The sequence below is a fragment of the Panthera tigris genome, chromosome C1 (assembly GCF_018350195.1).
Source record: "Panthera tigris isolate Pti1 chromosome C1, P.tigris_Pti1_mat1.1, whole genome shotgun sequence".
Taxonomy (NCBI): Eukaryota; Metazoa; Chordata; class Mammalia; order Carnivora; family Felidae; genus Panthera; species Panthera tigris.
In genome coordinates this window covers 20,696,818-20,724,392 of record NC_056667.1, presented here as the reverse complement: position 1 = coordinate 20,724,392, position 27,575 = coordinate 20,696,818, and the positions used below count along the sequence as shown (strand labels likewise).

The following is a 27,575-nucleotide window of genomic DNA, read 5'->3' as shown; positions in this document are numbered from 1 at the left end:
TGTTTTCAAAATTCTTTTACTTTGGGGAGCCTGGGTGTCTTAGTTAAGTGTCCGACTTGGGCTCAGGTCATGATCTCACAGTTTGTGGGTTCGAGCCCCGCCATTGGGTTCTGTGTTGACAGCTCAGAGCCTGGAACCTGCTTCGGAATCTGTGTCTCCCTCTCTCTCTGCCCCTCTCCCACTCGTGCTCTGTCTCTCTCTCAAAAAGAAAAACATTAGAAAAAAAATAAAATAATGACTTAAAAATGTTTTCTTTTATTTCTTTAAACCCAGTAAGTTACAGTTATCTTCTAATTCTAATATATGAAGTCTCTGTAGGTCTATTTCACCTCACTGTTGTTCCTACTAGTTCTTGTTCAGAGTTACTTCTTTGTGTACTTGGTTATTTTTAACCCAGTGCTGATCATTATGCTACAAAAATTGTTTGAGGGTATTCTTTCAGGGCTAGGCTTATCTAACAAGAAAGGATGTGTACTCGCTTCTGCCTGGCACCTACATACTCTACCATTGCAGAACTACTTGAAGCTTGAGGCTTTGGGGCCATTCATGTAGTATGAATTTGGGCAGTAAAATTGCTTCAAGGTTCCTTTGTGCTACAACTTATTGTCTGAATGTCCCCTCTCCCCTGCTGTCCTCCACCACCTGCTCAGCTCAGTGCTAATGCAATCTTTTTGTGGGAAAGAAGGGCTTACTTTTGGCATACCCATCCCGAAAAGAATATGGCCTTTCAGGGTCCAGTTTAATTGGAGTAGCACCTTCTTTTAGATTCCCCACCTTGTGTGTACTCTGGGTTTTGACTTTTGTTCCCCCTCAGGCCATAAAAACATCAAAACTGAAGTTCAAGTTTGTCGTCCGTAAATGTACTCCATGCAAAAGCAGTTTCAGTGCTCAGCTTACCTCTCTCTATGGATCTCACCTTCTCTTAGATTTTGACCTTAATATTTTCATGACTCTTTTATACTTCTGATAAAATTTAGTATTAGTTCATTTCAAAGAGAGGTCTAGTCCAAATAACCTCGCCTGCTGTATTCTAGAAAATAGATTCATTTTTTTCTTTTTTTAAGTCTTTAAGACAAATATAATAACAAAGAAATTGCATGCAATTCTACCTGTCACTTTTTCAAAACTTTGTGCATATTCCTTTCTGGTCTTTGACCATATGCATACATATTTTATTTTAGTTTTTATTTTAAGTAGGCTCTTCACCCAACGTGGGGCTTGAACTTATGACCCTGAGATTGAGAGTCACATGCTCTACTGACTGAGCCAGCCAGGCACCCTGCATACATATTTTGTATATAGGTTGTACCAATCTGGCATTTTCATAGCAGCTAATGTCTCTGTTTATTATCACTGAGGTGTGTGTGTGGGGGAATGGGGATAATAAAAGCTAATGGTCAAAATGGTCAGAGTCAGGAGGAAAAAAAAACCCAACAACATGGAAAAGAACATCATGAAATTGCAGAAGTCTTCTTTTGGGAATAAACTTACCGAGAGACGAGATCCAGCTCTTGCTCTGGCAATACTCTCCTTTTCTTTTTCAGATACCCTTCTCTGCACAGCCTGGAAATTATTTAAGGCTGCAGAGAAGTCATTCATGAGGCGTTCTTTCTGAAGTTTCTGCTGGCGCTAAGGAAATAAATAAGGACTTGAAATTTCACATTAACCCTGAATAATTTGGCTTTAATTCCCATTAAAAGCAAAACTAGTCCCCCTCAAGATTTCTAACCAAAAAAATTACTATAAAATAAGGTCTTCCTTAAATGAATACATTTGTTCTTTGCTAATTTAAATCCCTCATGAATACCATAGGCCAAGTTTGAATTTTCCTTCTTTCCTCTGACAAACCTGGAAACTGTGTGTCATTTACCTTGTAAGGTAATTTCAGAGAGAATTGCAATTGAGAATTTTGGTTCCCTGGAGAATCTAAAAGCGGAATAAATAACTTTAGGCCCAGAATGAACCCCAAAGAGATTGTTTTATGTTAAAACTATTCATCTATATGGAGTACGTAGCTTCCCCCCCCCCCAACTATGATAATCATTTTCCTTTATACTGTAATGAGGCTTAAAATCTTTGAGAACCTGAAAACTACTTTATTACAGGCTCTCTTTGCTAAGCTTACTGATTCTATGTCTCAAAAAACACATACTGAAAGGACTTGCTATGTGCTGAGAACACAGAAGTAAAAACTCATCCCTGAGCTCAAACGGCTTGCCATCTACTTACAGATAAAGGATACAGACACACAAGTCACAACTCATTATAAATAACTGCTATAATCAATTAATACTATAGGAGTTCAGAGGCAGGTATAATCAGTAAGAACTCAAGTGGTCAAAGATAAATGCCAAGCTAATCAGTTTGGGATTCAACTTCTGAAGAACACAGAGCAACAAAAATGTCTGAGCAAGAAACGTTGATGGGTACAAAATGATAATTTAGAAGAAAACATAGTCTGCCACGGTGCACAAGATGGGATGGAAAAAAGAAACAAGTCAAAAAGAGTATTATAATATTCTAGGTTAAAGGTTAGGAGGACATTGTATCAGTAATGGGAACGCAAAGACATGAGTTTAATAAATTTTATGAGTTAGTGACTGGCTGTGCAGCAAGGGGTTAAAGTCAAGAATGACTCAAATATCACACATGGGAGAGTCATGGTAATACTGAAAGCAAATTTAGATGAAGAAAGTTTCTCCTTTTCTGGGATTTTTTATTTACACATAAACATTATAACAATAAGTGGGAAAAGCCATAATTCCCTAATCTCACTATCCAAAACTAATTTTTTTTCTTTTTTGAGTAGGCTCCATGCCCAACGTGGCACTTGAATTCACAACCCTGAGATCACGAGTTGCATGCTCCACCGACTGAGCCAGCCAAGGTGCCCCATAAAAATACTATCTTTAAGTATATCATAAACATTTTCCATGTTATCATACTCTTCATAATTATGGTCTTCGTTACATAATACTCTACCAGGTTGATCTAGTAAATTTTATGTAAACATTCCTTCTAGATTGTTCCCAGTTTTTAACTATTATAAATAAAGTTAATGTGAGCCCCGCTGTAAGTGCTAATATTAATACAGTGTTTACAATGTATCGGTATGGTTATAAGTACTTTACATAATAACTCACTTAATTCATACAACAACCTATAAATTAGGTACTATATATATTTTACAGATCAGAAAACCAAGGCACAGAGAAGTTAACAATTTGCCTAGGATCACACAGTCAGTAAGTGGAAGGGGTAGACTGCAAATCCAAAAAAATCCGTCTCCAGACTATAGTTTTTTTTCTTCAAACTTTTTTCCTTAGGATAAATTTGCAAGAATGGGAATATTAGGTGAAAAGGCACAAACTTCTTTATGACAATAAGTATTATCAATCAGCTTAGTTAAGGGGTTTGGGTCAAATGGGAAGAATTCAGTATAAGACAACACATAATTTTTGATGAAAGCAGATTAAAGTGGGATATTAGAACAGGAATTGGCAATATGGGCCTAGTCCTTAGAGGTTAGGGGCTAGGGCTGGGAAAAGATCTGGGGGTCAAGTTCACAAAGGTCACAGAGAGCTCATAAAAGTAGATAAGCCTCTTGAAGGAGAAAGCAGAGGCTAAGAAAATTAGAGGGTCAATGGCAGAGCCTTGGGACATGCCCACTTCTAGGAAGACTGAGAGTCAGAGAAGAAGGCGGAGACTGCATCTAGGGAAAGAGAAAAGAAGCCAGCAAGGGATACCAGAGTTGGGGGACAGACTGAAAGGGGATCGTGGAAAGAAGAAGAAAGTTTCAGTATAGGCAAGATGGGCTGTTTCAAATGAAACAGAAGAGTGACTAAACACTCCAAAAAAAGGGGGGGGGGGTGGTGCCTGGGTGGCTCAATCGGTTAAGCGTCCAACTTCCGCTCAGATCATGATCTCTCGGTTTGCAAGTTCAAGCCCCACATTGGGCTCTGTGCCGACAGCTCACAGCCTGGAGCTTGCTTCACAGTCTGTGTTCCCCCCTCTCTCTGTCCCTCCATGCTCATGCTCTCTCTCTTTCTCTCAATAATTAATAAACATTAAAACAAAAATAAAAGAAAAAAGGGGGTAGGCACCTGGGTGGCTTAGTCGGTTGAGCATCCAACTCTTGATTTCAGTTCAGGTCATGATCCCAGGGTCGTGGGATTGAGCTCCGTTATCAGGCTCCATGCTGAGCACAGAGCCTGTTTAAGATATTCTCTCTCTCTTTCTCTCTCTCCCCCTGCCCCCTCCCCTGCTCGTGCTCCCTCTTCTCTAAATTAAAAAAAAAAAAAAAACAACTCAAAAAAGGCCACTATATTTGGCAAATAGAAGATCACTGCTGATAGCACATGAGGGTGAAAAAAGACCGAAAGCAGGATATATGGTCTGATACACAGAACTGCAGCAAAAAGATGGTGGTAAGGCTAAGATTGATGAGATGAAAAAAGAATCGAAAGGGAAAAGGGTATTCAGCACAAGAGGGGAAGGGAATCAAGGAATTACAATTGTAGATCTATTTTGTGTTCCTAATGATCCAAGATAATGGAAGGGAACAACAGCATGCATGATCCAAAAATAACTTCTTTTTGATTTTGAAATACACTTAACCCTTTTTTTTTTTTTTTTGGTAGCGGATTTAACTATTTTTGTTTAGGCTACTTTTTAACTCTTCAGTACTTTCAACACTCAGCTTTCATCAAACCCTTAGACTCCTTTTTCATTACTACTAAAACCATCCACAAGTATGTTTTCCGTAAGTACCCAGCTGGGAAGAGGAAAGGGGTAATTTGGGAATATGGGGATATTGGATGGCAAGGGGAACTGGTCCCTAAGTGAAATATCAGTATGAGTAACAACTGAGCAGCACACACAAGGATAACCAAAGCTGATTACATTAAGATCACTTTTTATCGTAGCTACTTTGTAGCACGACAAAGCATCTAGTCTTGGCTCCTCTCTTGTGCAAGGGGGCGCCAAAACTCCAAAGACTAAACATAGGCTTCAGGTATGGGTTAAACTAACATTTTCAAACTTTTTGATGGAGACATGCAGTAAGAATGAGACATCTTGAGCGGGGGGGACCTGGGTGGCTCAGTTAGTTGAACATCTGACTCTTGATTTCCGCTCAGGTCCTGATCTCATGGTTCATGAGTTCAAACCCCCTATCTTGGCTCTGCAATGACAATTCAGAGCCTGCTTGGGATTCTCGCCTCTGTCCCTCTCCAGCTCATGCGTGCACCCCACCCCCCACTACCACCTCTCTCAAAAATAAATAAACATAAAAAAAAAAAAAGAAGAATGTGACATCTTGACCTACTACCATATATACACATATGTATGAAATGGAAGCTTCCTGTAATATATATTTCCCTTTATTACATGGCACACATGTTTTTTCATGTTTTAAGTAATTAATTAATTTATTTATTTTTAAATGCTTATTTTTGAGAGAGGGAGCACGGGGGAGGAGCAGATAGGGAGACACAGAATCTGAAGCAGGCTCTGCGTTGACAGCAGAGAGCCCAACGCAGGGCTTGAACTCACGAACCATGCGATCATGACCTGAGCTGAAGTCAGACACTTAACCAACCAAGCCACCCAGGTGCTCCTATTTTTGAGAGAGAGAGAGAAAGAGCATGCATACATGTGCTCTAGTTGAGGAGGGGTAGAGAGTGAGGGGGACAGAGGATCTGAAGCAGGCTCTGTGCTGATGGCAGAGAGCCTGATGCGGGGCTTGAACTCAAGAACTGTGAGGTCATGACCTAAGCCACAGTCAGATGCTTAACCAACTGAGCCACCCAGGTACCCCTACATGGTATACATTATGATATTTCTACTCTATTTCATTTTTAAAAACATTTTTAGTGTTTATTTGCTTTTGAGAGAGAAAGAGACAGAGAGAGGCGTGAGTCAGGGAGGGGCAGAGAGAGAGGGAGACACAGAATCCGAAGCAGGCTCCAGGTCTGAGCTGTCAGCACAGAGCCTGATGTGGGGCTCAAACTCACAAACTGAGAGATCATGACCTGAGCCGAAGTCAGACGCTCAACTGACTGAGCCACCCAGGTGCCTCTATTTCATTTTTTTAAATGATCACAGCACACTAGAATTATTTCACGTTCCACCTAGTTACAACTCACAAGATGAAAAACAATCCAGAATAGGGAAGTTGTAGGCCTTGTCTTTAGAGCCATCAGAGATAAAACATCATAAAAAAATTCAATAATAAAAAGCCAAATGGAATCACAGTAGGCTAAGGTAGATGGAGAAGGTTTTTTTCTAGGAGGAGAGGATTTGAGGTAGACCATGAATGATAGGGAATAACAGGTCAAACCACAATAAAGAAGGAGGCACACTGACTTCAGGAACATGTGAAGAAAAGGCCTGGCACATCAAGGGAACAATGAACTCCAGTAAAAAGTGTGTGTTTTTAAAGGATTTCAATGACCACTGAATAAAATAACTTGAAAAGAGACATCTTTTCTCCTGAGCACTTCTTCAACCTGAGGCCTATCAGTGACTCATGATGGGACATGAAAGTAACTGCAAAATAGAAAGGAAAAACATCTGATTCAAATTATTTACAGAGACTGCATGCAAAACAAAGCAGGACCAAACATAAAGCTGCTAGCCAAACCCCAGAGATGCAAACGCTGAGATTCCTTTCCAGTTAAGCTCATTTTATTAATATATTCAATGTTATTATTAAAAATAGCCGCAGATATTGAGTAGCTACTAATTGCCAGGCACTCTGCAAGATCTGGTGCATACATTCTTCCTATCGTCACAACAGTCACATAACCCCGTTTTACAGATAAGGAAACTGAGGGTCAGAGAAGGTCTACCTAGCACCAAAGGCCAAGTCACTTTAGTTTCACACACTGCCTTCCCATTAAAATGAAGTCCTTTCCTATTTTTTTTAATTATTTTTAAATTTACATCCAAGTTAGTTAGCATATAGTGCAACAGTGATTTCAGGAGCAGACTCCTTAATGCTCCTTCCCCATTTAGCCCATCCCCCCTCCCACAACTCTTCCAGTAACCCTCTGTTTGTTCCCCATACTTATGAGTCTCTTCTGTTTTGTCCCCCTCCCCATTTTTATATTATTTTTGTTTCCCTTCCCTTATGTTCATCTGTTTTGTCTCTTAAAGTCCTCATATGAGTGAAGTCATAGGATTTTTGTCTTTCTCTGACTAATTTCACTTAGCATAATACCCTCCAGTTCCATCCACGTAGTTGCAAATGGCAAGATGTCATTCTTTTTGACTGCCGAGTAATACTCCATTGTATATATATCCCACACCTTCTTTATCCATTCATCCATCGATGGACATTTGGGCTCTTTCCATACTTTGGCTATTGCTGATAGTGCTGCTATAAATGTGGGAGTGCATGTGTCTTTTCAAAACAGCACACCTGTATCCCGTGGATAAATGCCTAGTAGTGCAATTGCTGGGTCATAGGGTAGTTCTATTTTTAGCTTTTTGAGGAACCTCCATACTGTTTTCCAGAGTGGCTGCACCAGCTTGCATTGCCACCAACAATGCAAAAGAGATCCTCTTTCTCCACATCCTTGCCAACATCTGTTGTTGCCTGAGCTGTTAATGTTAGCCATTCTGACAGGTGTAAGGTGGTATCTCATTGTGGTTTTGATTTATGTTTCCCTGATGATGAGTGATGTTGAGCATTTTTTCATGTGTCGGTTGGCCATCTGGATGTCTTCCTTGGAGAAGTGTCTATTCATGTCTTTTGCCCATTTCTTCACTGGGTTATTTGTTTTTTGGGTGTTAAGTTTGATAAGTTCTTTATAGATTTTGGATACTAACCCTTTATCTGATATGTCATTTGCAAATATCTTCTCCCATTCTGTTGGTTGCCTCTTAGTTTTGCTGATTGTTTCCTTCACTGTGCAGAAGCTTTTTATTTTGATGAGGTCCCAGTTCATTTTTGCTTTTGTTTCCCTTGCCTCTGGAGACGTGTTGAGTAAGAAGTTGCTGTGGGCAAGATCAAAGAGGTTTTTGCCTGCTTTCTCCTTGAGGATTTTGATGGCTTCCTGTCTTACATTGAGGTCTTTCATCCATTTTGAGTTTATTTTTGTGTATGGTGTAAGAAAGCGGGTCTAGGTTCTTCTGCATGTTGCTGTCCAGTTTTCCCAGCACCACTTGCTGAAGAGACTGTCTTTATTCCATTGGATATTCTTTCCTGCTTTGTCAAAGATTAGTTGGCCATACGTTTGTGGGTCCATTTCTGGGTTCTCTATTCCGTTCCATTGATCTGAGTGTCTGTTCTTGTGGCAGTACCATACTGTCTTGATGATTACAGCTTTGTAGTATAGCTTGAAGTCTGGGATTGTAATGCCTCCTGCTTTGGTCTTCTTTTTCAAGATTGCTTTGGCTATCCGGGGTCTTTTCTGGTTCCATACAAATTTTAGGATTATTTGTTCTAGCTCTGTGAAGAATGCTGGTGTTACTTTGATAGGGATTGCATTGAATATATAGATTGCTTTGAGTGGTATTGACATTTTAACAATATTTGTTCTTCCTATCCAGGAGCATGGAATCTTTTTCCTTTTTTTTGTGTGTTTTCTTCAATTTCTTTCAGAAGCTTTCTATAGTTTTCAGTGTATAGATTTTTCACCTCTTTGGTTAGATTTATTCCTAGGTATTTTATGGTTTTTTGTGCAACTGTAAATGGGATCGATTCCTTGATTTCTCTGTCGCTTCATTGTTGGTGTATAGGAATGCAACCAATTTCTGTGCATTGATTTTATATCCTGCAACTTTGCTGAATTCATGAATCAATTCTAGCAGCTTTTTGGTGGAATCTTTTGGATTTTCCATATAGAGTATCATGTCATCTGTGAAGAGTGAAAGTTTGACCTCCTCCTGGCCGATTTGGATGCCTTTTATTTCTTTGTGTTGTCTGACTGCAGAGGCTAAGACTTCCAATACTATGTTGAGTAACAGTGGCGAGAGTGGACATCCCTGTCTTGTTCCTGACCTTAGGGGTAAAGCTCTCAGTTTTTCCCCATTGAGGATGATATTAGTGTTGGGTCGTTCATATATGGCTTTTATGATCTCGAGGTATGCTCCTTCTATCCCTACTTTCTTGAGGGTTTTTATCAATAAAGGATGCTGTATTTTGTCAAATGCTTTCTCTGCATCTATTGAGAGGATCATACGGTTCTTGTCCTTTCTTTTATTGATATGATGAATCACATTAATTGTTTTGTGGATATTGAACCAGCCCTGCATCCCAGGTATAAATCTCACTTGGTCACAGTGAATAACTTTTTTAATGTATTGTTGGATCCAGTTGGCTAATATCTTGTTGAGAATTTCTGCATCCATATTCATCAGGGAAATTGGTCTACAGTTCTCCTTTTAGCGTGGTCTCTGTCTGGTTTTGGAATCAAGGTAATGCTAGCTTCATAGAAAGAGTTTGGAAGTTTTCCTTCCATTTCTATTTTTTGGAACAGTTTCAAGAGAATAGGTGTTAACTCTTTCTTAAATGTTTGGTAGAATTCCCCTGGAAAGCCATCTGGCCCTGGACTCTTGTTTTTTGGCAGGTTTTTGATTACTAATTCGATTTCCTCACTGGTTATGGGTCTGTTCAAATTTTCTATTTCTTCCTGTTTCAGTTTTGGTAGTGTATATGTTTCTAGGAATTTTTTCATTTCTTCCAGATTACCCATTTTATTGGCATATAATTGCTCATAATATTCTCTTATTATTGTTTTTATTTCTGTTGTATTGGTTGGATCTCTCCTCTTTCATTCTTGATTTTATTTGGGTCCTTTCCTTTTTCTTCTTGATCAAACTGGCTAGTGGTTTATCAATTTTGTTAATTCTTTCAAAGAATCAGCTTCTGGTTTCATTGTTAGACTGGTTTTTTTGGTTTGGATAGCATTAATTCCTGCTCTAATCTTTATTATTTCCTGTCTTCTGCTGGTTTTGGGTTTTATTTGCTGTTCTTTTTCCAGCTCCTTAAGGCGTAAGGTTAGGTTGTGTATCTGAGATCTTTCCTCCTTCTTTAGGAAGGCCTGGATTGCCATATACTTTCCTCTTATGACCACCTTTGCTGCATCCCAGAGGTTTTGGGTTGTGGTGTTATCATTTTCATTGACTTCCATATACTTTTTAATTTCCTCTTTAACTGCTTGGTTAGCCCATTCATTCTTTAGTAGGATGTTCTTCAGTCTCCAAGTATTTGTTACCTTTCCAAATTTTTTCTTGTGGCTGATTTCAAGTTTCATAGCGTTGTGGTCTGAAAATATGCACAGTATGATCTTGACCTTTTTGTACTTGCTGAGGGCTGATTTGTGTCCCAGTATGTGGTCTATTCTGGAGAATGTTCCATGTGCACTGGAGAAGAATGTATATTCTGCTGCTTTAGGATGAAATGTTCTGAATATATCTGTTAAGTCCATCTGGTCCAGTGTGTCATTCAAAGCCATTGTTTCCTTGTTGATTTTTTGATTAGATGATCTGTCCATTGCTGTGAGTGGGGTGAAGTCTCCTACTATTATGGTATTACTATCGATGAGTTTCTTTATGTTTGTGATTAACTGATTTACATATTTGGGCGCTTCCACATTTGGCACATAAATGTTTACAAGTGTTAGGTCTTCTTGGTCTATAGACCCCTTGATTATGATATAATGCCCTTCTGCATCTCTTGATACAGTCTTTATTTTAAAGTCTGGATTGTCTGATATAAGTATGGCTACTCTGGCTTTCTTTTGTTGACCATTAGCATGATAGATGGTTCTCCGCCCCCTTAGTTTCAACCTGAAGGTGTCTTTAGGTCTAAAGTGGGTCTCTTGTGAACAGCATATAGACGGATCTTGTTTTCTTATCCATTCTGTTACCCTATGTCTTTTGATTGGAGCATTGAGTCCATTGACATTTAGAGTGAGTACTGAAAGATATGAATTTATTGCCATTATGATGCTTGTAGAGTTGGAGTTTCTGGTGGTGTTCTCTGGTCCTTTCTAATCTTTTGTTGCTTTTGGTATTTATATATATGTATATATATTTTCATCTTTTCTCCCCTCAGAAGGTCCCCCTTAAAATTTCTTGCAGGGCTGGTTTAGTGGTCACAAACTCCTTTAATTTTTGTTTGTCTGGGAAACTTTTTCTCTCTCATGAAGTCCTTTCCTATTAAACAAACATACACACATATACACCCCAGAAAATACCTACCTGTTCCGAAGCAGATAAGGGAAGAGGCAAGGCCCCTAACTCCTTCAGTAACTCATTTGTTTCCTTGGCAAGCTGATTTGTGGAGTGCTGTAACTGCTGCCTGAGAGAGAAAAGACATGATTCAGGGTATTCCCACCGCTCAAGAGCTGTCACACTTTGTGCCAGCTTGTGCTCACAGTGCCTTGCGATGCAGGGAGTGAAACAGTACTTGAAGGAATGGGTTCCCAGAGGCCCAGGTCCCCCCACACACAAAATTCCACAAATACGACTCAGTCAAAAACATGTCACTCAGTAGAAAGAACCTGCCTCGGTGAAACCTGCGGATCAGGTATTTTAACTCTTCACGGAGACAAGAAAAGCCTATCAGCAGTTCTGATAGAAATTTAAGAGCAGCTGCCCCCACACCTAACTCGAATAGTTGGAACACACTGAGTTCTCACAAAATTTACGTTGAACTGCCCGGCAGTTCTGCACAGCTGCTGCCTGTCACAGGCCACTGACTGGAGACAAAATGCAGACACTGGGGGTTGGAGGAAATATGCACTAAAAGCACAGTTTCCACCCTAGGGAACAACCTCCAAAGATCTACACCCACGTTCTTGCTTAAAGCTGGTGCTTTTTCAGCTTTATACTTGGCTCCCTACTGTCCTTCATGCTTGACTTTCTGGCTCTTCCCTCCAAAACAAAGAAGACCTGTACTGTGTAAAAACACATACGGAGTATAAGAGAAGGGAAATTAAAGAGGAATTATATTAAGTGGGATTGGAAAGTAGTGGAAACCCTAAAAGAGCTCCTTTTAGTCATGGTTTCCTCTACTCTCTCGCCATTTCTACAAAGGTTTTAAGGGAGGACAGAGAAACCACACTACTAATCGTTAGTGTTTTTTCACTGCAAAGGGGTCTCCAAGATTAAAAGACAAGGGAGTCAAAACAAGAGGCAGTCAATTAAGGGCCTGAACCTCCCAGACATGACTAACACATGACCAACACGAAGATTTTTCACATCTCCCTAGAAAAAGCTCAGAGTAGTAAGTCAGTCTCTCAATTCACACCATCAAGGACAGGAAACGAAGAATATCCTTCAATATATCTTAAAGATGAAGAATAAAACTTCCAAAAGCAGAAATGGGGTCAAGGAGGATGTAATAAAAAGATTCATGAGTCCCTACTACCAGTCCATTCTCCTCTCCCTCAGACGCCCCTCCGGTCATTCGGAATACATTTTTCTAGCGTTTATAGTTGGAAATCCCACTAGACTAGATGACCTCTGCAGATCATCAGGAGTCCTGTGCCAACAAGGAGGTTCATTTAGGCAGAATATAGTTTAACAGTGGTAGGAGTTCCCTTCTCTACTTCCTCAAATTCCTAAACTGCCCAAGGAAGAAAGAATCGGAGTTTAAGGATTTTGAAAGGCAATGGAGATCACAAACCATGAATATATTTTGGTGCCCCTCTTCTAGATCCAACTATTACTTCATGTCCCACTGCCTGTCATTCTGACTCCATAGGCCTGAAACCTAAGTGAGCTGCCATGCAGCAAGGACAGTAAGTGCATCCTAGAGGGCCCTCACCAAACCCAACCTTGTTAGGAAGCTACTCACAGATTTTCCTGTAGTTTGCTTGAGTCCTGCTTAGTTCCTAGTTGGCTCATCAAATTCTTTATCTGAGCAGCTAGGGAAAGGGGGAAAAAGATTTATTTAAAAGAAAAATACATTCATCATGAGCACCCTACTTCTTAGATCGCTGGTCTCTCTCCACATCCTGAATAAGTTCATGCAACTAACAAAAAGCATGCTGTGATCAAAACTTTGGCATATACATTCCCTTCTAAAACTAACCGAGGTTCACCTTTCTCCTATAGAGTAACTATGTCACCAAGTAGGGGGTGGCAGTTTCGTTCATCATTCTCAAAGAACTTCCAAAATTTTCTAGATTTCCCATGGTGCTGGTTTAATATTTCAATACCTTTGGAAGGGGCCTTAATACCAAATATCAACTCCTAACAATGAAAATTTAAATTCATAATACAATAATTTTTCTATAGCAAACATTTTGGGAAAGACAATGTACATTTGTTATCAATAATAAATTACTATCAACTGAGCACCTCTATGTGCCAGGCACTATATCAGGAGCTTTGTAGGCGTTATTTTATTAATTTTCATAGCAACAATCCGAAGTAGATATATCTTCATTTTGCAGATGAGGAAATACATTTAGAAAAGTTATATCAGTTAAATTTACAGAAGTTAATTATGTCAAGATACACAGTAAGTGTTAGGGCAAAAAATTCACTCACAGGTACATCAAACTCTAAGGCCTATGTTCTTTTACCTATGTTGTCTTATAGTCAAATATGTGTTTTTGTTCATATAACGTTCTCTATCTTTTCCTAGATATTTTGCTAACACTAGCTCATGTTTAAATTCTAGATATTTAGGCCTCTAACCCTGGACTAGGAAAGCAGAGGTCCACAGGAAGTGATCATCTATCAATAAGAAGAAAGACTCTAACACCAGCCTGCCTGGGAATGTGAATGGCCCCGTATACCTTACTGATTTGTGTAACAGAAGTAGAGCGCTGATTTCTTTTCTTTTTTTCTTATTCTAAATATTTTTGGGTTTTGTGGGTTTTTTTGAAGTGTAGTTGACCCTTTGATTTCCTTTTTATCCTGCTCTCTGTTCTTTTGCTGGTTGGCAGGGAGGATAAAGAAAATACATTCATTCATTCACTTGAAGAGATTGGGATTTTGTTTTATTTATTTTCTGTTGTTTGCTTGCTTGTTGTTTTTTTCTTTTAATGTTTCTTTTTGAGAGAGAGAGAGAGAGACACAGAGCACAAGTCGGGGGGAGAGGCAGGGAGAGAGGGAGACAGAATCTGAAGTAGGCTCCAGGCTCCGAGCTGTCAGCACAGAGCCCAACACTGGGCTCGAAACCACAAACTGTGAGATCATGACCTGAGCCGAAGTTGGACGCCTAACCGACTGAGCCACCCAGGCGCCCCTTGCTTGCTTGCTTGCTTAAGAGCATTCATTATCTTCTATTCCAAGTTGCTGGGGTATAGAACATAATAACAGTGTATTCTTTTACCAGAGGAATCGTGGTTATATTCAAGTTTCACCAGAACTTTAAGAGATAATAAAACACAATAGGTATATGGCTCCTCCAACCAAAACACAGTTTCCTTTGTGAGGGGCTTTCTATTCTCTCAGTATTAATGCCAAAGTTTCACTTGTGAGATATCAGACTGCTAAATGACTGGCTTAGTGGAAGATGAGGAGGAAGTATATAATATATATTATAGGGGCAGCGTATACAATGCTTCCATATCCAGTAAGAAAGAATCTTCACTTACTAGAACTTTGAATTTTAAAAATTAGTAGTTCCTGGGGCACCTGGTTGACTCGGTTAAATGTCCAACCTCAGCTCAGGTCATGATCTCATGGTTCGTAAGTTCAAGCCCCACATTGGGCTCTCTGCTATCAGTGCAGAGCCCGCTTCAGATACTCTGCCTCCCTCTCTCTCTGCTCTTCCCCCCCCCCCCTCTCTCTCAAAAATAAATAAACATACAAAAATAAAAAATAAAAATAAAAATTAGTAGTTCCTGGGATGCCTGCATGGCTCAGATGGTTAAGCATCTGACTCTTGATTCGTGGCATCCAGCCCCATGTTGGGCTCTGTGCTGACAGCACTGAGCCTACTTGGGATTCTCTCCCCTTCTCTCAAAACAAGTAAATAAACATTTAAAAAAGATTAGAAGACAGAAGAATTTAAAAATTAAAAAAAATTACTGTTTTCTTATGATAGGGTGCTCCTTAAAATAACAAAATTTGGGGTTTGGTCTTTTTTTTTTTTTTTCATTTTATTTTTTATTTTTTTAAATTTACAATCTTAGTTAGCATATAGTGCAACAACGATTTCAGTAGTAGATTCCTTAGTGCTCCTTACCCATTTAGCCCATCTCCCCTCCTACAACCCCTCCAGTAACCCTCAGTTTGTTCTCCATATTTATGAGTCTCTTCTGTTTTGTCCCCCTCCCTGTTTTTATATTATTTTTGTTTCCCTTCCCTTATGTTCATTTGTTTTGTCTCTTAAAGTCCTCATATGAGTGAAGTCATATGATGTTTGTCTTTCTCTGACTAATTTCACTTAGCATAATACCCTCCAGTTCCATCCACATAGTTGCCAATGGCAAGATTTCATTCTTTTTTGATTGCCGAGCAATACTCCATTGTATATATATCCCACATCTTCTTTATCCATTCATCCATCGATGGACATTTGGGCTCTTTCCATACTTTGGCTATTGCTGATAGTGGGGCCAGGTCTTAATCGTGCCCCTAATTTGGTCACCAAGAATAGTAAAAATGCAAGCTGAGGTTTATTAAGTACCAGTTACCTTACAAAAACACTGATAAACTAATAGCTTCCAAGTCTGATTAGAAACAATGATTAAGCCACATCTGATTGTTGGGTGACTCTACTCCCAAGTAGAAACTGAACAAACTCATCCTTAGCAATATGTGCAAGTTACTTCTCTCTAGCCAAAATCGCTGTATCATACGTGTTATAAAACAAAAAATTCCAAAGTCAAGAATATATAAACTTGTAGCACTTCAAATTATGATTTTATCTTATTTTGGGACTGTTTTTTTTTTTTTTTTTTTTTAGCAAAAACGTAACTCCAATTTTATAACAGAAATACAGTGTTCAAGTGATTAAAATTGTGCCTTTTGACCAACTTCATAAAATATATTTATTCTATTAAATGAGGGTTCCTTTTAGCTTAATGGTTCCACAGGAAAATGTAAACACCATAATTTTGCTAAGACAGCATCCTACAAGATAAAATTTTTCATCACTGACATATGGAATTTCCCCTTATCTCAGTCAAATAGGAATTAGGATACCACTAGAGCTATCAACTGGTTATCCATACAAATAATTTATAAGAGGGCATTAGCATTAATTGAGCATTTCTTCTGTGCCAGACAATTGGTTAGGTACTTGATGTGATATAATAGAAAATATATTGGGTCTTTGTCCCCAGATCCTGGCACAAAGCACCTAAAACCCTTGGAATTTTGTGCACAATGGGAGTGTCTTTTGTTATGCATAAAGACCCCCTTCTGAGCACACTGAGTTTATGCTCCTGGGGTGACTTAAAGTTAGATAGCCTTAGGCTGGGTGGGGCTAGTCAGAAGAATGACCAAGTGATTAGAAGGTTAGAACTTTCAGCCCCACCCACAGACTTTAGGGAAATGGGGGGCGGGAGGGTGATAGGCACTACAGATTAAGTTCTATAAAAACTCTTCAAGTACACTTGATGAACTTCTGGGTTGGTCAACAGCTGAAGATACACAGACGGTATCAGAGGGTGTCCAAGCCCCTTCCTTGAATGGGCATCTCTTCTACCTGGCTGTTCCCGAATTATGCTCTCTTATAATACACTGGTAATCTAGTAAGCAAATGTTTTCCTGAATTATGTGAGGTGCCCTAACAAATTAATCAAACTCAAGGAGGGGCTCATGGGAACCTCTGATTTTACAGCCCACTGGTCAGAAGCACATGTGACAACCGAACTTGTAACTGGTATCTGAAAAGGGATAGTCACATGGGACCCAGTCCTTAACCTGTGGGATCTGATAATAACTCCAGGTAGAAGTGTCAGAATTGCGTTAAATTGTAGGAAATCCAACTGGTGTTTGAAGAATCTCAGAATTGTCTGGTGTATGGAAAAGCCACACATCTGATGTCAGAAGTATTTAAAGTGTAGGAAACACAGGAGTATTTTTCCTTTACACTTAATAAGCATTATCTTATTTGATTCCAAAAACCCTTTGAATAAGCATTATGCTCTCAATATTATAGATGGGCTCACTGAGGCTCACGAGCACAACAACACTCATTTATTCATCCATCCATCCGTCTCTCCATTCATTCAGAATACCTACTTTACACTGTCCTATGCTCTAGAAGAATCTGCTCTCAAGAAGGTAACATTTTAGGAGCACCTGGGTGGCTCAGTCTGTTAAGCCTCCAACTCTTAATTTTGGCTCAGGTCACGATCTCACTGTTTGTGAGATCAAGCCCCACATCAGGCTCTGTGCTGATAGCGTGAGCCTGCTTGGGATTTCTCTCTCTCCCTTTCTGTCTATCTCTCTCTCTCTCTGCCTTTCCCCCAAGCTCGCTCTCGATCTCTCTCTCTCAAAATAAATAAACATTTTTTAGAGAGAGAAGCTAACACTTTAAAGAGACAATAAGTATATATCTGGTGGTGATAAGTACTATAAAGAAAAATAAATTCAGGTAAGGGCTGGAAAGACAGGGCAAGGAGAGGGTGCTCGTTTTACATAGGGTGGTTAGAGAAAACCTCTCTGAGAAGGTGACACAGAGAAGAGATCTAAAGGAAGTGAAAGATCAAGTTATGCAAATATATGGGGGAGAAGCTTTCTAACAAAGAGAGTATTAAGGCAAAGTCCCAAGGCAAGAGTGCTTCCTGTGAAGGAGGAACAGTGAGGAGACCATTGTGGCTAAAGTAGAGCAAGCAAGAGAGAGGAAAAGTGGACAAAGAGGCAGAGGCCAGATTATATAGGGCCTTGTAAACTAGAGCAAGGACTTCAACTTGTAATGAAATGGGAAGCCACGGAGTATCGTAATAACCAGAACTCAAGCCCAGGGCAAATTCCAACAGCTATATTCTTGGTGCCACATTATGTTTTCTCAAAAGGCTGACGCTAAATGGAAACAGAATGAAGTAACACAGGGCAGGTCTCAATTCCAGTGTTCCACTTAGCCCCACCCTGCTTATCTGATAACTCCCCAACTGAACAGCTCTCTCTCTGCTCCAGGTAGGCTGATGCCCTTGCTCTAACCTGTTCTCTTCCCAACTCCCTCCCACCTTCGGGAACACTCCTGTGTACTCACCAGAGTCCAGCAGAGTGCCAGGCACCCAGTGGGTACATAAGTCATTGCTGACTGAGTTAACCTCCCTTTTATATCATGACACTTTATTTAAGACAAAAGCTATGAATGAACATGAGCGAGGAATAATTGAGACCTGACCTCTAAGCCAGATTTGACCACTAACTAGATGTATGGCACCAACCAAGCTCATTTCATGTAGTTGGGTTTCTTGTCACCAAATGTCTGTGGCATTCAGGTTTAACTTGCATATATTGAGTACTAACTATCGTTATAATACCAGTTGTGGGGGTGAGGTGTTTTCTCATTATAAAATCTTGTTTTTTCTTTCTTTTTTCTTTAAACATTTTGTAGTATTTATTTTTGAGAGAGAGAGAGAGAGAGAGAGAGAGAGAGAGAGAGAGAGAGTGAGAGTGTGTGTGAGTGGGGGAGGGGCAGACAGAGAGGGAGACACAGAATCTGAAGGAGGCTCCAGGCTCTGAGCTGTCAGCACAGAGCCCGACACAGGGCTCAAACTCACGAACAACACCAGAGCTGAAGTCAGATGCTTAATCAACTGAGCCACCCAGGCACCCCCCCTTTTTTTTAAGTTTATTTATTTTGAGAGAGAGAGACAGCATTAGTGGGGGAGGCACAGAGAGAAGGAGAGATAGAGAATCCAAGTAGGCTGTGTGCTGTCAGCGCACAGTCTGATGTGGGACTCAAACCCAAGAACTGTGAGATCTTTACCTGAGCCGAAACCAAGAGTCAGTCACTTAACCAACAGAGCCACCCGGGCGCCCCTCCTCATAAAATATTTACAACTATGTGAGAATGAAATGATCTCTGAGTATTCCCATCACTCCTCAGTGCTAAAATTCAACAATATGAATAAGCATAGTCCCAGAACGATGCTATGTAACCAAGGAGTGTTTTTGGCAAGCCAGAGTTTGGCTTAGAGAGGTTCCACGTGTGTACAGATGAGACTGGACTGAGTTTGTGCCTCTGGAGGGCAGGGACCACATTCTTCTCATTTTTGTATTTGCGTAACCGTGCGCACGCGCGCGCGCACACACACACACACACACACACACACACACACCCCACACACTCCCCCCTCCAGAAAATAGTTGGTTGAATGTATGATGACACATTAAGGTAGATCTTTAAAAAGTTCAAGGAAACAGAGCTCCTATCATTGACTGTCTTTATAAAGTAGAGCACTCTCCTTAGAAACGCTATAGATATGTCAAAGTATCAAGTTATTAATCATCTATCAAAACTTATTAAATACCCAGGGCACCTGGCTGGCTCAGTCAGACGAGCATGCAACTCTTGATCTCAGGGTCGTGAGTCAGAGCACCACGTTAGGTGTAGTGATCACTAAAAAATAAAATAAACTTTAAAAACTTTATTAAATAGGGGCACCTGGGTAGCTCAGTCGGTTGACCGCCCGACTTCGGCTCAGGTCATGATCTCCCAGTTCGTGGGTTCGAGCCCCGCATCAGGCTCTGTGCTGACCACTTGCTCAGAGCCTGGAGCCTGCTTCAGATTCTGGGTCTCCTTTGCTTTCTGCCCCTCCCCCGCTCATGCTTTGTCTCACTCTGTTTCTCAAAAATAAGTAAACTTAAAAAAAAAATTTTTTTTAACTTTATTAAATACCCTAGAGAGCAGTGGGAATTTTCTAGCACATGGGGGGAAAATCAATTAAAATCAGCTGTTCTTTGTGTATTCTCAGCTGAGAACTTTTTCATCTAGATTCTCCTGACTTCTCTTGTTTGTTGAGGTTACCTGAATTTGTTGGGGGAGGGTTATGAAAGTGCAGGAGAGGGGGACTTATAAGGCCATTTGCTAGCTAAGCACCAAAATCAATCTATGCCTCCATCAATTCTTTCTAAATTCCTGAATATTAAAGCATTTTCCTAAAAGTTTCCAGCAAGACTCAGGTATCAGATACCCCAAAACTCAAATCATAAGGGGAGTAGTGTCTTACTTTACTAGAATCCAAAGAAACAGAATTTTTTGTATACTGCCCTCCATAACCACCAACACCAGGGGGTTACTAAAAACTAATGACTCAATGAGGGGCGCCAGGGTGGCTCAGTCAGTTGAGCATCTGACTCTTGGTTTCGGCTCAGGTCATGATCTCAGTTTGTGAGTTCGAGCCCTGGGTCAGGCTCTCGGCTTTGGGGAGCCTGCTTGGAATTCTGTCTGTCTGTCTCTCTCTCTCTCTCTCTCTCTCTCAAAAATAAATAAATAAACATTAAAACACAAATAATGACTCAATGAGCCATCTAGTTTCCATTGAAGAATTTCACCCCTTAATGAGCTTAAGGCACAAAAAGGAATAGAATGTTCACATATATAGGTATTTTCACTGGAGTGTACATAAAATATCAAAAAGTAAAGTGATACTTTTTGGAAAGATTTTTATTAAATGGGTTGAATCTAAAAGGGTTTTCTGGTCATCTTGACTAATGAGAAAACCCTTTTTCTAAGCATTCTAGTAAATAAAAGTTTTACCTTAGACTGATTTGCTACAACCTTTTGGATGAAAAGAATCCTCTATGAAATGCTGCATAATCCTGGAAACCAGATGACTAGGCCAAATGGAAAGACAAGTCCTTCAGTTCTGTGTAAGCAATTTTGTTATTTTTAAAACTAGACCTCAAGTTCCATCACCGATATCCTATTTTTAAAAGCATGTCCTGGCTAAAACTTTTATGAAGACTACAAAACAAATCAACTTATTATACATTACAGTTGATATCCACACTGCAAACTACTCTATACTGAACACTCTTTATGTACTTTCAGGTGATATCAGTTTTAAGCAGAATCTGAATCTCCGAATGAACCTTAATCCAAATCAAGGTCTAGTCATATCAAAGCAACTACTGTCATAGTATATTAAAAAAACAAATATAAATTCAAGGAAAAAACATTATTTACACCAAATGGGAAAATGAAGGCCTATGTGGTGATTAAGACAATAAAGTCATCTCAGTGTGTTACTCTGAAAATTAGGTTTATATTCTGTTTTCATACAACGAAAATGACCTGACTTTAAAAAAAGTAGCCACTCTATTATAATAGGAAAGCTCTAAACCAAACTGAACATGAGCACTAAATATCAAAGGTCAAAATATGTAATGGTTAATTAAGAGCACAGGCTCTGAATTAAGACTGCCTATGTGTTACTCCTGGCTCCACCACTCCTTGGTGTTATGATCTTTTCTTTTCTTTCTTTGTTTTTTAAGTTAGCTCTATGCCCAACGTGGAGCCTGAACTCATGATGCCAAGATCGAGAGTCACATGCTCCACTGACGGAGCCAGCCAGGCGCCCCGACTCAGCTTTCCTATCTTGAGCAAAACACTCCACTCCTCTGTGCCTCAGTTTCTTCACCTAAAAAATGGGAATAACAAGAGAACTCTCATACGGTTTTTGAGAGAATAAAATAATACGGGGCTAAATTTAGAACAGTGTCTGGCACAGAAAAGAACTCAATGAAGGATAGCTATTATTATCAGACTCAAGACCAAGAACGACATACTCAGCAATGATAACATCAATTAAGTACATACTGAATGCCAACAACATAACCATTGCTGTGCCAGACACCGGAGCTAAAGAGAACTATACAATGCATGCTGTCTCTATCCCCAGAAAACTAAAAGTAATCTCTCTAATTAGAATGACAAGGTAAAAAAAAAAAAAAAAAAAAACAAAAAAAAAAAACAAATTGAAGAATACTGAATATAAATAAATGCTAAACTGTGAAAGAAAAGTGCCTGTAAATTCAAAGAAAAACAACAACATAAAAGGATAGTTAACATTTCTTAAACATTTACTATGTTGCAGGTGCTGTTTTAAGCAATTTTCATAATTACCTCATTCAACTCTCAAAGCCCTATGAAGTAGATTATTTTTTACTCTACTTTAAAGATGAGGAAATTGAGAAATAGAGCAGTAAAGCAGTATGTCTACACAGGTAAGTAAGAAGCAGATCTCGGATTCAAACCCGGGCAGTGTGACTCCTGAAACTGCTCACCTAGCTACTAAAGCATAGTGGGGCAGGAGATTCGACCAATAATATCACCATTTACTGAATGTCTACTATGTGCCAAGCACTCTACTTTCAAATGCCCCATTTTAACAATTCCATTCATTTCACACCTGGGGTTGCAACAAAAAAGGGAAATAAGCTGCCCAAGGTTAACAGTGCACAGAGGGGCGAGGACTCAGTCACCGAAGGGCTGACCTGAAAGCTCATGCCCCTTCTGACTTCACTTTCTTTCAAAAGCAAAGGAAGGCTTAGTTGCAAGGGGTAGGATTTAAGCACAACTCAGAGGATTTGTATAATTTAGATAGTGAGGTAGGGAAAGATATTAAAGAAAGGAGGAACAGAAGGTGCAAAAACTTGAAGCAAAAACCAGTGTTTAAGGATGTTAAGAAAAATAACCTGCTTATAGCAAAGAGTGAAGATAAGTAGAAAATACGGCTTATTTGGGTTAAGATGACAGAGACTGAGTTGGTAGAGCAAATGACTCTTTTTTTTCAATTTTTTTTAATGTTTATTTCTGAAGGAGAGAGACAGAGCGTGAGTGGGGGAGGGGCAGACACACACACACACACACACACACACACACACACACACACACACACACAGAAGCCCAAGCAGGCTCCAGACTCTGAGCTGTCAGCACAGAGCCCGATGCAGGGCTTGAACTCACGAACTGTGAGATCATGACCTGAGCCAAAGTTGGACGCTTAACCTACTGAGCCAACTGGGCGCCCCTAGAGCAAATGACTCTTAACCTTGGGGTGGTAGGCTCAAGCTCCACCTTGGGTGTAGAGATGGCTTAAAAATAAAACCTTAAAAAAAAATGATGACAAAGAGTGAAAACAAAGAAAGTTATGATATGATGCAGCAGACAACAGAGAGCCACCACAGGCTCTTGAGGAGGTGAGTGGTATAATCAAAACAGGATTTTAGGGGCGCCTGGCTGGCTTGGTCAGTGATTTCGGCTCAGGTCATGATCCTGCAGTTCATGAGTTTGAGACCTGAATCGGGCTCTGCGCTGACAGTGCAGAGCTTGCTTGGGATTCTCTGTCTCCCCCTCTCTCTGCCCCTCCCTCACTCACGCTCTCTTTCTCTCAAAATAAGTAAATATACTTAAAAAAACAAGCCAGGATTTTAGACATACTGCTGATACATTATCAGGATGAATAAGAATGGAAACAGAGACACTGAGAGTTTGATGCTGTGATACACATGTTGACATCTTGAAGATTTACGAGACGGCAATGAAATAAAAAGCAAATGGCAAATGCGAAAATAACTTTGAAAGACCACCCATGGGATTTCACAGTAATCAGTTTTAAAAATTCAACTGCCTTTTATTTATTTTTTTTTAGTTAAAAAACTGTTATCAATAAATAAGCAATATTAAAGAACAGCAATGCTGCTCTTGGAAGCAAAGCTAACTTGGAGGCTATTAGGTCTTTTCCTATATCTGACACAGCAATACTTGCCCAGACCCTTCACTCCATAATAGGCAGAGTTAAGTATATTTCTTCTGTACCCCACACATACTGATAACAACCCTTGTTGTACCAGGCAGTCAGCCTTAGCTGTATCTATATCAACTCACGTGGTGGCCTGCCATATTTCGGCTGATATGCTCAGTAATTCCAAACCTACATCTGTGGCTGGAGAGCTGAGAAAAAAGAATAGCTATTCTCTCAAATTTTCAATGGGTAGAGTGCCTGCAGGGCTCTCTGGACATGGGTATATGTCTGTGAGCTCAATTTCAGAGTGTATACTTAGTATGTCTGCCATGTCTGGGAGAGGTTTGGGGAAAGTCACCAACCTCATAACAGGGTAGAAGCAATGTCACCCTACTAACTTCAAATTCCCCATTCCTCATCTAACAACCCTAAGGGAAGAATTCCAACTCACGCGGACTAGGGTCATAAGATGTGGTAGGTACCACCCAGTACAAGGAAACTGAGGCAGTAAGAGTTCAAAGATAGTAGAAAAACCTCATTCACTTTAAATATACTATTTATTAAGCATCAAAACCCTAGGGGTGCCTGGGTGGCTCAGTCAGTTGAGCGTCCGACTTCAGCTCAGGTCACGATCTCGTGGTCTGTGAGTTCGAGCCTCGCATCGGACTCTGTGTTGACAGCACAGAGCCTGGAGCCTGCTTCTGATTCTGTGTCTCCCTCTTTCTCTCTGTCCCCTCCCCCGCTCATGCTCTGTCTCTCTCTCTGTGTCAAAAATAAATAAATATTAAAAAAATTAAAAAAAAAAAAAGCATCAAGACCCTAAATGATAAGATGTTTGGCTACGTCCCTGACTTCTTTTCTTACTATGCTCCCCTTCTTTAACTGCAGTCCGGCCACACTAGCTTCCTTGCTATACTTTGAACACACTAAGGTCTTTGCTCTTACTATAACCTCTGCCTAGAATGCCTTCCCCCAGCTACTCACATGGCTCTCTCCCTCACTTCATTCAGGTGTCTATTCAAATATCACCTCCTCACAGAGCCCCTCCTTAACCATCTGATCTAAAATACAGAACACCCACCCTCTTTCTCTCTTCATTCTCTATCCCCTTACCCTATTTTCTTCATGGCATTTAATCATTACTGGATATTTATATATGTATATACACACACATAGGTACACACACATTCTCAGGGCAGCAATTTTGTCTGTCTTGTTCATCACTCCAATCCCAGCACACAGAGGGTGCTCAAAGAATATTTGTTGAACAGTACATGTATGAATCTATCATATATTTGGGACTGAGATAAGTACTAGAAATAAAAAGATGAATAAGTCATGCCCCATGCTTCTTCAAAGGAGCTAACAATCTAGCAAGGGAGGTTAGACACACCACATGAGAAAGTTCTATGGCCTCAGGTATTCCCCACTTTCCTATGGAGAGTTAAAAAAAAAAAAAAAAGGGTCATTTGTAAGTTGAAGGGCTGCTACAAACTGTAATATTAATTAAAAATTATAAAAAAGCTAATTACTGGTCATAAGAGACAGATGTGGTTTCAAATTCAGGTATTGCCATTTATTAGCTCGGTAATTATTTAAACTTTCTCAGTCTGCTTCCTAACCCATACAAAGAAATAATATTGGTAGCTACTTCACAGAGTAGTTAAAAAAAAATAAGATAATGCATATAAAGCACTTTTTGCATTGCCTGGCACACAGTATGTACTCAAAAATAACCTATTAATGTTATTAACAGTTGACTCCAATGATCCCTTGAGCCCAACACCCAACCAACAGCTAAATCCTGTCAAGTCTATTACCAAAGAAGCCTATCCTTTCCTTCCTTTTCATTTTCACAGCTCCTAATTGGTGTCTCTAATTCCAGTCTCTCCCTTCCAATTCAATATATATACTCCTAAAGAATTAAATCCAAGCCCTCTTAAGTTTAACACTTAAAGCCTTTCAGGTTTGGGCCCCAAATTAACTTTTCCAACCCAATTCTCCACTACTTTCTGGAGTCCACTCCCGCAGCCAAATTAAATCACTCTACTTTCCTATATATACCCCATACTTTCCCACCAGCATGCCTTGTGCATTTTATTCCCTTCTCTAGTGTCTAAAGTTCGAATCCTTTCCACCACTTTCTGGACCTAGCTCAAATGCCATAATGCCTTCCCAGGTTCCTCCCAAATGAAAATGGTATCTTTCTCCCCTGAACACCTGCACAATGTTATTATATACCTCTTCTGTAGTACTGATCACTTGCAACTTTGTATTTCGGTTGTTACAACTCCACAGGCTCCCTGTTGAAAGAATCCATGCCAGTTCCTACACTTACCACATGCCTAATACTCAAAAAAACAAAAAAAAACAAAAACAAAAAAAAAAAAAAACAACGTAGGATGAATATTTCAGACATTAAGGTTACATTTAGCCTCAACAATAAACTTCCAGCCTTGAAGTAGACTCTTGTGACCTAACTGGTACTACAGCTCTCTCACAATAGGAGGAATTAGAACACAAAATACTATACTTTCTAACCAGTGGTCATATTAATTTTTTTTAATTTCTATATTATACAGGCCACATATTTATTCTTCCTTCCACTGCCATATCACCCAGTCTCACACTCTTCATCAGAAACTTTCCCCCCTCTTTATATAGAACGTAATTATAATTCAGGACCAGCTGAGTTCTACCTATTAAAAGAGTACAGCCAAGCTCACAAAAACACAATAATAAATGAGGATTCTTTCCAAGTCAAGTTGTGCTGCTGACCTGTTTATAAGGCTCTGAGATGATTTTCAAGCACAAGAAACAGGCTGTATTTGACTCAATCAGTTCAATCAGTCCTACTCAGAACCTAACGATGGGGAGGTGGTTTTAAGACAAGCAATGACATTCTGAAATCCGCCACTAACTCTGTCATGTCTTACTTGCTGTGTGAATGTGGCCAAGTCCCTGAGCTTCTCTGTGTACGAGATTTGTTCAAAAAAGCGGCTAAATAGGGAAGGAATGCAAAAACTTCATCGGCTTGAAATCCAAAAATACGTGCACATCTTTTGCTACAAAAGACAAAATCATGTAAATCCAAATGTTTTCGGTGAATTCTCTTTATTAAAACAGAAGTCACCTCGTCCCTCAAATACAAGTTATTGTATCTGATTTCCAAATTCATCACAGGGAGAGCTGGGTATTAAGTCACCCAAACACATGCCCTCTCCACTTCCCTTAATTGAAAGCTGCTAATTTCCAAGGAGCAAGAAGCTGAGCGGAATGTAAACCTAAAACCTACATCAGTAAACAACTCCTGATCCAAACTGGCCAAAGAGGAAAGAGAGGTGGGTGGGGGGAAGGCGGATGACAGGAAAAACTCGGCTGACCACTGCGCCAAGTCAACTCACTCACTCACTATTCCCGAGGTGACACACACACCCCTCCCACCCTAGGGCTGTCAGGACTGCTGTTTCGGCCCCAAGACCGTGAGAGGAGAACACCAGAGAAGAAACTCAAGCTTCAGCTGGGGCTCGGGACTCTCGGGGAGGCTGGGCCTGATAGACTCGGGGATGGCAACCCGCCGCCCCCACAGGAGAGAGCCCGAGATGGGCTCAGGTGTGGCCTTGGCCGTAGCCTCGGCCGGGCTCCGCGTCCCGGCACCCTCACCCAGGCCTGTCCCCGGGACGGCCCCTGCCCCCCAGCCCTGTACCGCGGCTCACTGGCTTGGCTGATCCGCTGGATGTTGCCGCTGCACGTCTGGATGATGCTGTTGAAGTCCCGGAGCTGGGGCCCAGAGGACCCCGGGGTCCGATACATGTCTAAGGGACCGTAAGACATGATGAGGAACTGAGGCCGACTCGCCCTGCAGCGCTTTCCTATGGGAAGCAGCCACCAGAATGGACCCGCACCCTGACGGGGAAACCGAGAAGAGAAAGGGCGGGGGAGGGGGCTAGG

At 40.3% G+C, this 27,575-nt stretch overlaps 1 protein-coding gene across 1 annotated transcript in view; it reads right to left on the bottom strand.

The window, feature by feature from the left end:
* The window catches only part of STX12 (syntaxin 12), a 42,262-nt gene extending 14,687 nt beyond the window's left edge, over nucleotides 1–27,575 (bottom strand). The window contains exons 1-4 of the mRNA XM_007097931.3: nucleotides 27,341–27,575; nucleotides 12,812–12,881; nucleotides 11,212–11,311; nucleotides 1,492–1,629 (exon numbers count right to left, since the gene is read on the bottom strand). Of these exons, the coding sequence (XP_007097993.1) occupies nucleotides 1,492–1,629; nucleotides 11,212–11,311; nucleotides 12,812–12,881; nucleotides 27,341–27,458 (426 nt within the window). The 5' untranslated portion in view covers nucleotides 27,459–27,575. The remainder of the gene's footprint in view (nucleotides 1–1,491; nucleotides 1,630–11,211; nucleotides 11,312–12,811; nucleotides 12,882–27,340) is intronic.